The sequence below is a fragment of the Hyla sarda genome, chromosome 3, assembly GCF_029499605.1.
Source record: "Hyla sarda isolate aHylSar1 chromosome 3, aHylSar1.hap1, whole genome shotgun sequence".
Lineage (NCBI taxonomy): Eukaryota > Metazoa > Chordata > Amphibia > Anura > Hylidae > Hyla > Hyla sarda.
Window position 1 is genome coordinate 366,779,607 of NC_079191.1, and position 18,112 is coordinate 366,797,718.

General features: G+C 44.5%; 1 protein-coding gene across 1 annotated transcript in view; it reads left to right on the forward strand.

The window, feature by feature from the left end:
* The first annotated feature begins 5,045 nt into the window (after positions 1–5,045).
* PNPT1 (polyribonucleotide nucleotidyltransferase 1) overlaps positions 5,046–18,112 on the forward strand; it is an 80,051-nt gene continuing 66,984 nt past the window's right edge. The window contains exons 1-6 of the mRNA XM_056567719.1: positions 5,046–5,283; positions 5,712–5,772; positions 10,301–10,375; positions 11,100–11,205; positions 11,997–12,046; positions 13,375–13,438. Of these exons, the coding sequence (XP_056423694.1) occupies positions 5,114–5,283; positions 5,712–5,772; positions 10,301–10,375; positions 11,100–11,205; positions 11,997–12,046; positions 13,375–13,438 (526 nt within the window). The 5' untranslated portion in view covers positions 5,046–5,113. The remainder of the gene's footprint in view (positions 5,284–5,711; positions 5,773–10,300; positions 10,376–11,099; positions 11,206–11,996; positions 12,047–13,374; positions 13,439–18,112) is intronic.

Consider the following 18,112-nt stretch of genomic DNA (forward strand, 5'->3'; position numbering starts at 1 on the left):
TAGAATAATTAACCCCATACTGATCCAATGTCTGTGGTTTTAACCCACATTATATTTTTGGTTTCTCACAAAATTTTAAACTTTTAATAATAATCACAATAAATGTAAATTTTTTAAGAGTTTAGTGTTCCCGAGTCCGGGACATTAGTCCCAGGAGGGCGAAAGCCTAAATGGGAAATTGAGAAATTGTTATATTATCCCAGGGAAACACCTTATGGGTAATTTGGATTTATAGTAATGGATCCTGTCTACAAGACAGCTTCCACTACTAAGCCGGAAAATTCAATTATAAAAAACACGACGCAATTGCAAAAAAAAAAAAAATGTATTTAAAAAAATATATAAAATACTCCCCCACAGCCCTTGTTAAGAAGAGAAGAAAAGAAAAAAAAAGAAAAACTAAGGTTAGTACATTTTTAGCACTCTCCCCTGGGGTGTTCCTAAACAAGGAGCCTCCAATTGTTGACTTCTGTCTACTGTGTCTTGTATACACAGTCATCTATAGACAGCTGTATATACAGGATAGCGCACAAAGACTTAAAGGGGTTGTGCGCTGCCCCGACTTTGGGAGCTCCGCTTACAGCGTCCGGAAGTTCATTACTCCGAACGCTGTGTGCAGGCTTCCCTGTTCGCGGCCGCAGGGCGTGGCGTCACGCCCGGCCCCTTGTGACGTCTCGCCCGCCCCCTCAACGAAAGTCTACGGGATGGGGGCGCAACCGCTGTCACGCCCCCTTCCCATAGACTTTAGTAGAGGGGGCGGACGGGACGTCACAAGGGGGCGGGCGAGACGTCATGCCCGGCGGCCGCGAACACGGAAGCCCGCACACAGCGTTCGGAGTAATTAACTGCCGGACGCTGTGAGCGGAGCTCCGAAAGTCAGGGCAGCGCACAACCCCTTTAACCCAGAACTGCTCAGCAGCAGAGTGGGTTAACTCTTTTCTTGCTGGGCTTCTGTATAGTATACATGGGTACACTATGCACCCCTGTATACTATACAGCTGGCTGAGATAAGTAGTGATGCTCTGCACCCTGTATATGTATATGCTATACATCACTCCTTACCTCCTTATACTCTGTGGACCAGGTACTCTGCATCTGACCCATGGAGTGGTACCTGAAGGCAGTGAGAAAATTGCCACAGGGTAAAAAAATGACTGTTTCCACACACCAGCAAAAATGCAAGAAAAACTGACAACACGCAGGAAAAAGCTGTGACAGTTTTTCTGGTGTTTTTGCTGGTGGACAAAAACCTCAATGGAATCCGAGCCTCAAAGAAATAGAGCAAAATCCCTGTGTCCACTTTTCCTGTGAGGTGCAGCTCAGGTGTACAAATAGAACTGAGTGGAGATTTAAAACTTTGCACAAAATTTATTATGTGCCTTGCAGAATTATGGTACATTTGGTGCAATTGCACCAAATTTAGACCAACCATAATTATCTGCAAAAAACTTCTACCTACACCAACATTCATAAATTTCCCGAAAGGAAAGCAGAAAATTTGTCTGACAGACTTATCTTTTTCTAAGCAGCAACTAAATAGTAGGACATTCTAATGGAGACTATTTAGAAAGTTTCATAATTTTCTATTTAAGAAACAAATCAACAATAAGAAAATTCTATAGCCTAAGAATCTGTCACAGAGAGACAAATCCCTTACCCAGCTCCCATTGTGGACATCAACCCCGGTCTTGGGAAATCTGCAGTGCATTACAGTACCAGCCATGTGGATGAGAATAGAACACATACAGAAACTGACCTGAGATATGATCTCTTAAAGGGGTACTCAAAAACAATTTTTTTTAAAGTTTTTTAGCATGACTGCTACCTCCGCCTTTGTGCAAGGAGGAACAGGAGGAGCACTGCCAGAGCCCTGCAAAATTACCTCCAGCAGGCCACAAATCCAGACCTCCATGGGTTGATAAATTTGATTTCCATTGATAATTTTTGTGTGATTTTGTTGTCAGCACATTCAACTATGTAAAGACAAAAGTATTTCATACGATTAGTTCATTCATGTGCAAGGAGGAACAGGAGGAGCACTGCCAGAGCCCTGCAAAATGACCTCCAGCAGGCCACAAATGTGCATGTGTCCACTCAAACGGTCAGAAACAGACTCCATGTGGGTGGTATAAGGGCCCGATGTCCACAGGTGGGGGTTGTGCTTACAGCCCAACACCGGGCAGGACGTTTGGCATTTGCCAGAGAACAACAAAATTGGCAAACTCACCACTGGTGCCCTGTGCTCTTCACAGATGAAAGCAGGTTCACACTAAACACATGTGACAGACGTGACAGAGTCTGGAGATGCTGTGGAGAATGTTCTGCTGCCTGCAACATCCTCCAGCATGACTGGTTTGGCAGTGGGTGAGTAATGGTGTGGGGTGCCATTTCTTTGGGGGGGCCCGCACAGCCCTCCATGTGCTTGCCAGATGTAGCCTGATTGCCATTAGGTACCGAGATGAGATCCTCAGACCCCTTGTGAGACCATATGCTGGTGCGGTTGGCCCTGGGTTCCTCCTAATGCAAGACAATGCTAGACCTCATGTAGCTGGAGTGTGTCAGCAGTTCCTGCAAGAGGAAGGCATTGATGCTATGGACTGGCCTGTCCATTCCCCAGACCTGAATCCGACTGAGCACATCTGGGACATCATGTCTCGCTCCATCCACCAACGTTGCACCACAGACTGTCCAGGAGTTGGCGGATGCTTTAGTCCAGGTCTGGGAGTACATCCCTCAGGAGACCATCCTCCACCTCATCAGGAGCATGCCCAGGGGTTGTAGGGAGGTCATACGGGCACGTGGAGGCCACACACACTACTGAGCCTCATTCTGACTTGTTTTAAGGACATTGCATAAAAGTTGGATCAGCCTGTAGTGTGGTTTTCCACTTTGATTTTGAGTGACTCCATATCCAGACCTCCATGGGTTGATAAATTTGATTTCCATTGATAATTTTTGTGTGATTTTGTTGTCAGCACATTCAACTATGTAAAGACAAAAGTATTTCATACGATTAGTTCATTCATTCAGATCTAGGATGTATTATCTTAGTGTCCCCTTTATTTTTTTGAGCAGCGTGTGTGTGTATATATGTGTAATACTTCCTCCACTAGGAAACAGCACCCAACACGAGGTCCAGATTATAGTGCAAGCTACAGGGTCTGTATTGCATCAAGATATACAATGTGACCTTTCGGCTGGCAAGCCTTTTTCAAGCATGCTTGAAAAAGGCTTGCCAGCCGAAACGTCGCATTGTATATCTTGATGCAATAAAGACCCTGTAGCTTGCACTTTAATCTGGACCTCGTATTGGGTGCTGTTTCCTAGTGGAGGAAGTATTATGTGGATCAAGTGTGGCACACTGGGGGTTACGCCGCACCACACCTGAGCCATCCTGTGCTGAAGTTCCTACAGTGACATACATACATATATATATATATATATACATATATATATATATATATATATATATATATATATATATATATATTAGCTGAGTACCCGGCGTTGCCTGGTTTTCCTTCCTAATCCTTGTTGGGGAGGAAAATAAACAAAGGAGGAAGCTTTTGACTTCATATCCCGTCCTCATATATTGTTGTCATATCCCAACCCCACATCCCAACCTCCTATCCTGTCCTCCTATCTCGACCTCCTGTCCCGACCTCCAATACCGTCCTCCTATCCCGTCCTCCAATCTCGAGCTCCTATCCCGACCTCCAATCCCATCCTCCTTTCTCGACCTCCTATCCCGTCCTTCTATCCCGACCTCCTATCCCGACCGCTTACCTCGACCTCCTATCCCGACCTCCTATCCCGACCTGTAATATGTGTACCAGGTACTGAAATATCTCCAGCCGTACGGAAGTTATGTGGGAACATACATTTCCCATTGATTTGCATGGGACTTTAAACAAAAACCCCGACCCTCACAAATGGGGGTAGTTAAGGGTTAAATTAACTATCCTATATTTTAAAGGACAACTGCAGCAGAATTACACTTATCCCCTATCCACAGGATAGGGAATAAGTGTTTGATCGCGGGGGGTTCGACCGCTGGGACCCCTCTCGATCTCCCTAACGGGGGGCAGGCATTAGCGCCCATGGTGACGTAGCGTCGACCGTCTCCTCCCCGTCCCCATACAGAACTATGGGGGATGCGTGGAGGCACGAATGCTGCCTCCCCGCCTCTCCCATAGAGATGTATGGAGGAGGCGTGCCGGCCGCAACATCATGCTGCGGCTGACACGCTCCCTGCACGGGAGAGCCGCGGCCCCGTACAGGAGATCGCCGGGGGCCCCAGCGTTCGGACCCCCCACGATCAAACACTTATCCCCTATATTGAGGATAGGGGATAAGTGTTTGTACCACTGCAGATGTCCTTTAACTGGACATATAAAAGTAACATATGACCAAGTATTATGGAAATATCTCCAGCCGTTTGGAAGTTATGCAGTAACATATATTTCCCATAGACTTGTATGAGACTTTAAACATAAACCCCGCCCCTGGCAAATGGGGGTGAGTAAGGGTTAAATCACCTATCCTATGTTTGTTGTTGACATATAAGTAACATGTGTGCTAAGTTTCATGTTAGGGTACATTCCCACACGGCGTATTTGCTGCGTATTTGCTGCTGCGTATTTTATTTTCTCTGTTGAAGTCAATGGGTAGGAAAATACGCAGCACCAAATACGCAGCAAATACGCAGCAAAATACGCCGTGTGGGAACGTACCCTTAATATCTTTAGCCGTTTGAAAGTTTACATACATACACACACACGTTGAGTTATATATATATATATATATATATATATATATATATATATATATATATACCACTTCACTGTACTCTGAGGGTCGCCCGCTATTCTCTGAGGCTTTTTCAAGGGCTTCATAAAAATAGAATAAGAACGGCTCACTGCGCCATCTGGTGGCGCTACACTGCATACACACAGAAGACAATGACGTCACCTGTCGCACCGTTTGATTCTCTACAAGCTCCGCCCACGACCCTGAAAATCGAAACTGAATTGTAGTGTAGAGGTCAAGGTGACGTAGGCGTGCGTGTGACCAATGAGCGCGCGCGTTGCTTGGAGGTTGGCAGACAGCTGTCATGGCGGCCTCCTTGAGATGCCGGTTTGAAATGATGAGCGGGGTGCTGTGCAGGACCTGGAGCTGTGCTGGGGGTCGGAATGGGCGCTGTGTGGTGCCCCGGTCTTGGTCACGTCTGTATGGAGGAGTGAGGGCAGCTAGCGGCGCGGTGTGTGTGGATCTGGGGGGCAGGTAAGTGTTGAGCAGGGGCACACGTGACACAGCATGGAGTCACTGACAGGAGGTGACATGTTAGGATAGAGTACAGCAGAGTTCCCTAAACAGTGTGCCTCCAGCTGTTGCAAAACTAACTCACAGCATGCCCGGATAGCGTTTAGCTGTCCGGGCATGCTGGGAGTTGTAGTTTTGCAACAGCTGGACACACACTGGTTAGGAAAAACTGCAGTAGAGGATCACTTGTATAGCTGTTCCCTAATGAAGCATTGTTGTGGGGATAACTGGGAGTAATGGTGCAAGTCAGGCCCCTGAGTGTTGTTGTGGTACCGCACTCTACTAAGGGGATATTACTCCCTAGAAGCAATAATAAAATCATTTAAATCTCACTGTTTTGTCGTTTTTGCTGAAAAATATTTAACATGTATTTTATATTTTCCCCTCAGGAAGTTGGAAATCTCTTGTGGGAAGTTAGCCCGTTTTGCAGATGGGTGTGCGGTAGTAAAGGTAACCACTGGCTATACAGAACATTAGGTCACCTACAACCACTTTAATATATATCATTGAATTCTATATAGAGCAGCTCCCTAATATATGATCATTATTGGCACAGTTTCCTTCACAAGCTTCAGCTTTGACAGTCAGGTCTAGGTCCTATTGAGGTCTGTAGGTCTCTGTAAAGTGTACCAGTGGGTAGGGCTGGGCAGTATACCGGTTCATACCGAAATTTGTGCTGCACAATATGAATTTTTCCCCTACAGCAATATCAGTTGGTCCCCTCCCCCTTGGGAATGAATGAATTATCAGCCCAGCGCTGCTGCGCTGTCCCCCACATCGGGGAACTAATATGTGACCCCCAGCGCGGTTCTGCTCCCCCCCCCCCCCAATCATGTTACCTGCGAGCGCTGTTCTGCTCCCCCCCCCCCCCCAAATCATGTTACCCGCCAGCGCTGTTCTGCTCCCCCCCCAAATCATGTTACCCCGCCAGCGCTGTTCTGCTCCCCCCAATTAATTATCAGCCCAGCGGGGTACTACTCACATGTGTCACCCGCAAGCACTGCCCTCCTCCTCTTTGTTGCGGGCCGCCTGCGCTGGAACTCTATACTGTACGCCAGTGGTCTCCAACCTGCGGACCTCCAGATGTTGCAAAACTACAACTCCCAGCTGTCCGGGCATGCTGGGAGCTGTAGTTTTGCAACAGATGGAGGTCCGCAGGTTTGAGACCACTGCTGTATCCCTATGCCCGGGCTGCAAAAGATAAACTAAATAAACTTTAACTTACCTATGTCGGCCTCACGCTGTTCCTTGGGACTGGAACGTCGGAGAGCAGTCAGCCTATCACCGGCTGCAGCGATGCCCCGCCCCGCCCCGGACAGTTATAGGTTAAACGCACTGTTATGTAAGAAGCCGGGGGTGGAACCGCCATAAGTTACAAAAATACTGTGATACACATTTGGTCATACCGCCCAGTCCTACCAGTGGGTCCAAAGGGCAAGAGGGGGAAGCTTTAGGTTGTCATGGTCTGGTATCTGTGTGCTCTGACTCCTATTCACTGGTAGAAGTAAGTGGCTGCAGCAGGACTATGCCCCTAAGGCTCTTGTTGGCCTTTCCTCAGGAGATGCCTAGAGGCAATTTGAGTGCATTACAGCCAGTGATGAGCACTTAAAGGGAACCTGTCATCAATTTCCAGCTGCTTGAACCAGAAGTAATCTGGCCCCACCCTCTGAGATGAGCTTCACTGACAGCCATCTCAGCAAATCACTGGCTGAGCCGGGGATTTGCTGAGCTGGCCGTCACGGAGCCGTTCTCCTAGGGTAGGGGCTGGAGCACACCGATAATAGGTCAGTAGCCAGCCTCTGTATAGAAGATCACTGGGGGCCCCAGCAGTCGGACCCCCGCGATCAGCAACATATCCCCTATTCTCTGAATTAAGCAGGGATGTGGGAATCCTATTGCCCGATGTCCGGGAAATGCAGTTCCGGGTGCTGGGCAGGTGAATTTTTCATACAATTAGCGCTGCTTCGGGCAAGCTGGGTAGGGCTGTCACACCCCCTCTGATGTACAGTCATGTGAGGGGATGGTGATCCAGTATGGAGGTAGACTAGGGCTTACCTCTCCTTCCATGGCTGCAGTGGATCTGTATTTGTACCAAATGAGCACAGATCACACAGATCAATGGAGTTCAACAGGACTGCATTGATCCGTATAAGGAAACTATGGTCAATGGCGTTAACGTAAATAAAATACCAAACCACAGTTTTTAATAACATCATATCCCAGAAAATATTAAGTAAAAAAAAGTCAGATCAGTACCAAAATGGTACCAATACAAACAGCAGATGATGGCGCAAAAAATGAGCCCTCGTGCAGCCCGGTATACAGGAAAATAAAAATGTATCAAAATAACCTGTAAGTTTGACCACAAGGTGAATGGCCTTAAAAAAGAAAAAAATGCCTCAAATTAGCAAAATTGCATTTATTTATTTATTTTTTTCAATTTCACCTCACAAATATATATATTTTTTTGTTTGTTTGTTTTCGGAGCATAAGTTATGGAGGAAAAAACGAAAGTACAAAAACTAAATGAATAAACTAATAAAGACCTTATTTACACCCCGGATAATGGATACGTTTTATTTTCCTGGAGTACCCCCTTAAAGCGGTAGTCTGGTGGAAAACATTTATTTATTTATTTATTTATTTTAAATCAACTGGTGCCAAAAAGTTAACCCCTTAAGGACCGGGGTTTTTTCCGTTTTTGCATTTTCGTTTTTTGCTCCTTGCCTTTAAAAAATCATAACTCTTTCAATTTTGCACCTAAAAATCCATATGATTGCTTATTTTTTGCGCTACCAATTCTACTTTGTAATGACGTCAGTCATTTTACCCAAAAATCTACGGTGAAACGGAAAAAAAAAAACTATTGTGCGACAAAATTGAAAAAAAAACGCAGTTTTGTAACTTTTGGGGGCTTCCGTTTCTACGTAGTACATTTTTCGGTAAAAATGACACCTTATATTTATTCTGTAGGTCCATACGATTAAAATGATCCCCTACTTATATAGGTTTGATTTTGTCGTACTTCTGGGAAAAAAATCATAACTACATGCAGGAAAATTAATACGTTTAAAATTGTCATCTTCTGATCCCTATAACTTTTTTATTTTTCCACGTATGGGGCGGTATGAGGGCTCATTTTTTGTGCCGTGATCTGAAGTTTTTAACGGTACCATTTTTGCATTGATAGGACTTATTGATCTTAAATTATATAAAAAGTGATCAAAAATGCAGTATTTTGGACTTTGGAATTTTTTTGCGCGCACGCCATTGACCGAGCGGTTTAATTAATGATATATTTTTATAATTCGGACATTTACACACGCAGTGATACCATATATGTTTATTTTTATTTACACAGTTTTTTTATGGGAAAAGGGGGGTGATTCAAACTTTTAATAGGGGAGGGGTTAAATGATGTTTATTCACTTTTTTTTTCCACTTTTTTTTGCAGTGTTATAGGTCCCATAGGGACCTATAACACTGCACACACTGATCTTTATCATTGATCACTGGTTTCTCATAGGAAACCAGTGATCGATGATTCTGCCGCATGACTGCTCATGCCTGGATCTCATTTGGCGATCGGACAGCGAGGAGGCAGGTAGGGGCCCTCCCTCTGTCCTGTAAGCTGTTCGGGATGCCGCGATTTCGCCGCTGCTATCCCGAACAGCCCACTGAGTTAACCGGCATCGTTTCACTTTCGCTTTTAGCCGCGCAGCTCAGCTCTGAGCGTGCGACTAAAGGGTTAATAGCGCGTGGTGCCGCGATTGACGCTGCGGCTATTAGCGGCGGGTCCCGGCTTCACTATGGCGCCGGGCCCGCCGTAATATGATGCGGGGTTACCGTGTAACCCCGTGTTATATCACGGGAGCAGGACTAAGACATACCTGTACGTCCTTGGTCCTTAAGGGGTTAAACAGATTTGTAAATTACAACACCAGAGGAAATTCTTTTTTTTAAATTTCTTTTCTGTCGTTTTTTTTTAGAGATGAGCAAACTTACAGTAAATTTGATTCGTCACAAACTTCTCGGCTCGGCAGTTGATGGCTTTTCCTGCATAAATTAGTTCAGCTTTCAGGTGCTCCCGTGGGCTGGAAAAGGTGGATACAGTCCGAAGAGACTCTTTCCTAGGAATGTATCCACCTTTTACAGCCCACTGGAGCACCTGAAGGCTGAACTAATTTACGCAGGAAAAGTCAGCAATTGCCGAGCCGAGAAGTTTGTGACGAATCGAATTTACTGTAAGTTCGCTCATCTCTAGTTTTTTTAGTAGAAGTAATTTGCAAATCTGTTTGACGTTCTGGCACCAGTTGATTTAAAAAAATAAAATAAAAAAGTTTTCCACCGGCGTACCCCTTTAAGTGGAAACCATGTAGAAAGCCCAGCAATTGGCCCAAAAATTAGCAAACGCTTGTTTGTTGGTTGTTTAAATCTTCTTTGCATCCATTTAAATTGTTGGTGTCAGGGACACATCACCATGTGTAACAAGGATGTGCAATCAATGGGCCAAGCAAAAGATCCAGTGACCATTTGTGCAGTTAATCGATCAACCCTTGTAAAGGCTCTGTAGACAAGCGCAGACCAGCACGATCAGTGGTCCCCAAACTGTGGCCCTCCAGATTTTGCAAAACTACAACTCCCAGCATGCCCGGACAGCCAACGGCTGTCCAGGCATGCTGGGAATTGTAGTTTTGCAACACCTGGAGGGCCACAGTTTGGGGACCACTGAGCTGGATCATTACTTGTGGCCACCAGTCTGTGTAAAAAGGGCCTTAGTCTTGTCTGGTGTTAACATAGGATAACAGAAAGATCTTGTTTGCTGTACTAGCTAATGATGGGGTAGATTATTATGGGCCATTATACTAAATTACTTTTGATTTATTCATACTTTAATATTATTTAATGTAGTATGTGAATTTAGTAATTGTCATAAGTGCAATATAAATAAATAAATATATTTTTTTTTTCCCCCAAGCTAGGTGATACATCTGTAATGGTAACTGCTGTGAGCAAGACAAAGCCTTCTCCATCCCAGTTCATGCCACTGGTCGTAAGTGTGTTTTAGCTCAAGTCACTTCAAGAATCAAATTCTGTTTTGTTGTGTCTGCATTGGACAATCTCTTTCCATGAGACTAAGTCTAAGTTCACACTATGCAATTTCAAGCCGGATATTTGGGGTCCAGAATCAATCGGCGCTAGAAGTAAACAAACATTGCTGCTTCCATCGACGGCAATGTATTCCAGGTGGATTCCACTGAAAGAATTATCATTCTTTTGATTGCGGAATTTTAACAGCAGAACGTCATTCAAAGCAGAATTCCACTAGAAAATTCCGTAGTGTGAACCTAGCCTAATCCTCCAACTATCAGCTGATTGTGGTTGGTCCAGTAACTGGCCAACCAACCCCTACCCTATGACCTTGTTATGTAAGGACATGTGTCATCAGAAAAGAACAACCTTAACTTCAGAAGGTCATAAGTACTGAAAGGATTAAGATTTTTTAATAGAAGTAATATACAAATCTGTTTAACTTTCTCGAGCCAGTTGATATATATAAAAACATTTTTTTTCCTGGAATACCCCTTTAAACTCTGCCTAAAGGGGTCCTAGTGGCCTATTACTGTCAGATGCCCCAGCTGAACATATGTATTCTTTATTTGTTGTGGTTGTTTCCTTTTTATTTACTCTAGTTGCACCTATGACTTATTATTATTTTTATTTTTTTACATATGCAGTTGCTGACAATATTTAATATTTTTTACATTTCCTTATAGGTCGACTATCGACAGAAAGCTGCTGCTGCGGGAAGGATACCTACAAATCATCTAAGAAGAGAACTAGGCTCAACTCCACATGAGATTCTTACAAGCAGAGTTATAGGTACTTAAAAATTATGCAGTTTTAGAAGCTAAATTATGTCAAAGAGGTTTCCCAGTTAGGCTATGTTCATACAACGGCTCCGTGAAGACATTCTGCAAACTGCAGGCGCCGGCATAAACCACGCAGGAATGCGCCATCTCATAGACTGCTATGCATTTCGTGCTGAGTCTACAGAAAGAATGAATGTGTTCATTCTTTCTACGGACATGGAAAACGGAATTTCCGTGCCGGAGACATCTGGCACGGAAATTCCGCCATGTGCACAGCGCAGCAGAATCTCGTTGAATTCAGCTAAATCTCTGTGCCAAATTCCAATGCATGGAAATTCTAACATGTGAACATGGCCTCGGGGTGTATTCACAAACACCAGATCTGCTGCAGATTTGACGTTGCGGATCTGCCATTGTGGATCCACAGTTACCTATTTTACATAAAAATTGCCTTGCAAAATCTACAGTTGTGGATCAGCAACTACAGATTTTACAGCTTCACATCCGCGGCAGATCTTGTACGTATAAATGCAGCCTTAAACTAACTACAGAGCTTGGTATGCGGTTAAACCACCTTAACATTCATACATTTGTTAAGCTGAAGTGTGGCCTGTAATAACAGCCACAAGTGTCCACACCCCCCTCTCCTATCCCAGCCTCTTTCTCTCCTTTTATTTGATTAAAATTATTTGAGTCCTTTTACTGTCCAGTGTCTCTCTTCCTAGTAAATTCTCTTTCAGCACTATGGACAATGTTAGTTTTTTTGGTTTAAGATTAATCTGAAATATTTTTTGTTCCCAGATCGTTCAGTTCGGCCTCTATTTCCTACTGGTTATTTTTATGATACACAGGTAAGTTTTATTGAATATATATATATGAGTTTTGGGGATTAGGAAAAAGATCTGTTGTGTGTTTATTTTTTATTTTTTTCCCTTTATCATTAAAGGGGGTTTCCATCCCCTTTGACAAATTAGCCCAGAGGCAGGCAATGGCAAGGGAAAAAAAATGCATATCCCTCCTAACATCCAGATCAGCACTACCACTCTAGACTGCCTGGTGAAGGTGCCCCTATGATATCCTCATACACTGTAGCTGCACAGTTACTGCAATGATTTGCTGCAGCACCCCATGCACAGTGTGTATATATGTGCGTGTGTGTGTGTGTGTGTGTGTGTGTGTGTGTGTGTGTGTGTGTGTGTGTGTGTATATATATATATATATATATATACACACATATATACATTATTTTATATATGTAATATATAGTTGCAGTTTATACACATACATTATTTATATATATATATATATATATATATATTATAAAATTTTGCAGTTTAGCAACTTTTGGGGGTTTGGTTTTCACGGAGTGCACTTTATGGTAAAAATTATACATTATCTTTATTCCGTAGATCCATTCAATTAAAACAATACCAAATTTATATAGCTTTTCTGTTATTGAACTAAAAAAAAATGCAAACTTTATTAACAAAATTCATATGCATAAAATTATTTTCTGACCCCTAAAACTTTTTTTTACTTTTCTGTATACAGGGATGTATGAGGGCTAATTTTTGCGCCATGATCTGTAGTTTTTATCAGTACCATTTTTGCTTTGATGGGACATTTTGATCGCTTTTTATAATTTTTTTTTTCTGATATATGACGTGATTTAAAAATCTGTATTTTTGGTGTTTTGATTTTTTTTTTTTACATTTACGCCGTTTACCGTGGGGGATCATAAACATTATATTTTAATATTTTGGACATTAAGCCAGGCTACATCAGTTAGATCGTTAGCAGGAGGCAGGTAAGGGGACCTCCTCCGCCATTTTAGCTCACTGAATCCCTGTGATCATGGCATGGGGGTTCTGTGAGCCCTTCTGAGTTACTGATGATCTTTTACTTTCACTTTAGACACCGTGATCACAGCGTCTAAAGAGTTAATGACCGGCAGCAGCGGGATCTCTGCTGCCTGTCATTAACAATGAGTGCCCGCTTTTGTGCTTGCTTCAAAGCCACTTAAGGATTCAGGGCATACAGGTACACCCTTGGGCCTTAAATACTAGGACGCAAGGGCGTACCTGTATGCCCTTGGTCCTTAAAAGGTTAATAATGTACAGTTTGTTATAGTTATGTATATTAACTAATACTGTTGCAATGTCTATTTTCCCAACTGTAGATTCTGTGTAACTTATTAGCAGTGGATGGGATCAATGAACCTGATGTCTTGGCAATAAATGGAGGTACTTAGTATACTGCATTGTTCATTAACCCTAGGTTAAGGAAACCCTGGATTTTCTTCCCATTAGTAAGTTATTGGATATCACTAGGGTATACTACAGTGTGGTAAAGCGTTCCTGCAACCATTACCCTCTCCCACAATACCCAGTGCAGAAGTTGGTCAGCATAAAGTTGTTGCTTGAAGGGCTATAGCCTTTTTAGTCTAGGAACACTTAAAGGGGTTTTACTGTTATTCACTTTCTACAGCAAACCTAATATTTTGTTAGGTATTTCTCTGCCTCTGAGAAATAATGCAGACATAACCTTATTTTTTGTCTCTGCCTTCTTTTTATCCACTACCTTTTTTTCATTTGAAAATCTGGTGGGTGGAGCTTCTGACTGTTCCTTGGTTTGCTTTGAACTTCGTTTCCCAGTAGTCATTAGTGCAGAAGCTCATTTCTGTGCTGCACATTGAGAGTCATCCATCAGGGAATGTAATCTTCATAATGTTAAATTATATCACCTCTCCTCATACAGTGTATAGCGTTATATTAGGGAATAATCTCCTCCCCCTCCTGCCTAGCAGGACATATTACATGATGTATATTTACCTCATCCTGACCAGTGAATATTCAGCTAGACAGCCAGACTCTCTCATACATAAGTGAACTGTATACATTGTATCAGCTTCAGTGTATTTGGCTGCATAATCACAGAACTGAGGAGAACTGAGCAACTGGGAATGCCTAACCAGAAGAGGAAACTGCCTACAGGATGTATCCCATAGCAACAAGCAAAAAACAGTAGAGCACTTGGGCTATAATGTTAGGGCTGCCTTTCAAAAACTATTAGAAAGATAATTACTTGCATTTGCCAATACTATTATGTTTACTATCACAGAATGCATCATCTTAGACCTATTTATCTTGAAGGTAAAAATTATAAAGTGATTGAGCATTACATAACTGTCTGGGGGAACTTGCATGAAAGGGTATTTGTGCTTTAGAAACCCCATGTGCTTTAGAAACCCCATTTAAAAGTACCCTTGTGGAGAATTGTAAGTTAATAAAAAAAAAAAAAAAAAAGGGCAGCTATAAATATTGTCTTCATTGGTTATAATTTTGCTATGTGGACTTCTAGATGGAAATGTAACTCCTACTGACAGGCTCTCTCACAAATTATAGCTGATCCATGGGGCTCTTGGCAGGAGGATATGATGTAGACATTAACAAAGAGGGATTACCCAAAAAGGCCGAGCTTTTTGAATCCTATTCTTCCAGAAATTAGGGTAGTAGCAGATATCCCCTACTTTTCACCGAGTGTTTGATTCACTCTTTTTACAATGCAATTTTCAGTGCACTTTGTGATGCAGTTTTATTTTTTTTTTTTTATTTTTTTATTTTTTTTTTTTTGGCAAGAGGAGTATATCCTGAAAAGACTAAAACTTCTTCCTTCTTTTGTTTCTACTCACTGTTAGTTTAAATGGTGTACTCGTTCAGCCAGACTGTTGTCTGCACTGTTTCCGACGCAGTCGGTCTCCCATCCTTGGGCTGCCGCATGCATGGCTGGGGTTTCCAGTACCTCACTGCTGGTGGGAGAAATCTTGAAGAGGGTCCCCTGCAGGTGCATGGGACTGACTTCAGTCAGTCAGACTTTCTTCTGCTTGAGGGTTGCCCATCAGGTCGGCAGCACTCCAATACCCCACTTTCGGTGGGAGGGTTCGCAGAAGTGACTGTGCATTCAGGAACCCTATACCAGTCAACCAGGCGGTGGTCTGCTTGTTTTACTACCACGTCGGGTCACCTACGATACACTTCCCACACCTTGGCGGAAGTTCAAGTATCCCACTGCCGAGGTGTAGTTCTGAGCGAGGGACCCCATGTTGCTCCATGGGCCTATCACGAGGTTCCCTACTTTCCCAGGTCCCTCTCCACAGGCCTGCTGCTATCAGGGATAAGGGCTGGTAAGCCACTTTCAGTGTGTGGTTCCAAGGATGGGACCGGTGTGTCCACGGTGGTCCCTATGCCAATTAGCCAGACTCTCTGCATGTTTTTTTTTCATCCACCAGGTCACCTTCCCCATTCTTGCCACTCCAGTGGCAGACTTCCGGTGACTCACTTTCAGTGTGAAGTTACAAAGAAGTGCCTCTGTGGATTCATTGGACCTCTCTACCGGTAAGTCAGATTGTTTCTGCATATTTCCTGCACCTCATTTGTCCTTCATCTCTTTAGTCTGCGACTGCAGTTCTGGTGTGTAGCACCATTAAGGGATGGGGTGTGGGCATTTCCTGCAGGTTCTATGGACCTAGCAGCAGCACTCTTGGTTCCCCTTTCTAATAGCGTAACAATAGTCTTCTCAGGGCATGGTTGTAGCACGCCGTTGAGTGCTAAGACTAGTTTCCATGCTTCCCGACATTTGGATGCCTGTGGTTCCCTTTGGGGTGGCAGTCTTGGTACCCCTCTACTATCATGAGGTACTCATGTCCATGTCCCTACATATGCTCTGGACACCCTGCTCATGAAGAGCCTTCCTCCCTTCCTTTTCGGTGGGGTGTACCTCAGGCGTTCCTGTGTAATTGTTTCCACAGGTCTGTGGTGGTTGAGCACCTCCTGTTCTGCAGCCCACCCCCTCATGCATCCAGGTATTTTCCAGGTACAGGGTGGCTCAGTCGCCTGCTCTATTGCCTCATTCATCGGCCAGGTTGGCTCCGTGGCTGCACCATCTGTCCCTCCTTTTTTTCGCAGGGTCCAAGGTTTCGCCCCATTGGGGTGTTTCCTCTGAACGCTGTAGGTTGCTTCTTATTTGCATTCGTAGTTATGTCTTGTATCTCCCAGCTCCAGTGTCCAGGATTCAAATCCCTCTGGGGACACAACATGGCTCCTCCGTGCCTCGGTGTGTGTTTTCGCAGGATCCCCGGGAGCTACGTCCACCCAGTGCTTTGATCCGTTACCGTTGGGCGGCATTTCCTTGCTCCTTCAGTACATGGCGCTCTTAGGGAAGTTCCCTTCCACGGGGGTACTGAAAAAAGAGGAAAGGCGCTCCCTGTGTAATAAAGCCAGCACGAGGGTAGAGAGGAGAATTAATGAAATATCCTTGCTCACCCTGCTAAGTTGTGTGAGGACATACACAACTATGCTGAATGCATGTGATTTTTAAGGATCACAATCCTGTTGTCTGCAGCCTTCCTGGAGGATGTGTGGAATGAAACAAGACTTCAGGGAGAAACCAGGATTTTCGGCGCTGACCAAAGAGAAGGTATCGGAGCCCAGGTAAAGGAAGGAGGTTTATTAGCAACGCGTTTCACGCGGTGAAACGCGTTGCTAATAAACCTCCTTCCTTTACCTGGGCTCCGATACCTTCTCTTTGGTCAGCGCCGAAAATCCTGGTTTCTCCCTGAAGTCTTGTTTCATTCCACAGGGGGTACTGGGATCAGGAAGCTTGGCACGGTCAGTGCCTAGGTTTTGTCTCCACCTCACCTTGCTTTTCCGCTCCACTAGGGGGACTATTTCACTGAGCACTTTCTTCTGCCAAGATGGAGCCATCTCGCACTTCACCCTACATGGTGAGGTACCTTGCTGGTCTTTTTTTTTTTTTTTTTTTTAGCTGGGAGCGATTGGAAGTGCTTTTTGCCAGCTCTGCTTGTGTGCTTACTGCTCACTATTGCAGCCTGGCTCTCCATCTGTTTTTGGTTGTCTACTGCTGCTCATGAAGCTAGGGCATTTTCCTATATAGGAGGGGTTTATGCAGTCGTGTATAGCTCAGCAATAGCCAGTCTGCCATTGCTCTCCTTCTTCCATGGCGCAATATCCAGGAAGGGTGTGCTCATCCTTCCCTTTGTCAGTGTCGGTGGCGCTACACTGCCACTCCCATCTTTTGGAGTAACCTTCTTGTGCCCAGAGCATGGGAGTCCCAGCTGGGTCCCCTTTTGCTTTTTCCTCCATTTCCGTCCTGACGAGGTGTTGCTGGGAGTGCTCTGGTTCGCTCCGACCGCTGGATCCAAGACCAATTAATCCTTGTTTTGGGCTCTCTCCTAGACTGCTGTGGTGTACCTTATTTTCTGGGTCGGTCCTCCTAGCCCTTTGGGCCTTCCTGGGGATTGCAGTCCCGGGCACGTGTAGTGCCCCTGCCCAGGCGTCTCCACGATTCCAGTGTGGGGCGCTTTTTCTGTACCGCTCTTCTTCTTGTCCCGACATAGCGTTTTGCTGTTGTTGGTTTTGCTCCCCCTACAGGTGGGGCACCTCCTGGTTTCTGGAGAGTCTCCCAGTTCCATGATGCCATTTTGGTTTTCCGGGTTACTCCTTAATTTCCTTTTCCTTCTTTGGGGTCCATTTACTCCAAGTCCGCTCTTCTCCGGGAGTGCTCACGCTGTGCCCCTGGGACAGTGTTTTTTGGCACCTACAGCTTTTTGGTTCAGATCCTCTGCACTATAGCTCTCTGGAGACACTTACGTCTCTCTTTTCCAGAAGTTTCTAGTCTTCACCTTGACTGACTCTCCTTCAGCTCTCCCTGGCGTTTTCTCGCCAGATTCTCTGGTTTCGGTTGGTCCTCTGTATGGGGTTCTCTTGTTGTTGCCTTTTCCTTTTTTGCTCCCAACCTGGCTCTCCCTCTGTCTGGTTCTGTGCTTCTTGGAGTTGGTTTCCTACCTCCTTCCAGGTTGGTTCTGCCCATTGGGTGTCTGCATCGCCCCTTCTTGTCTC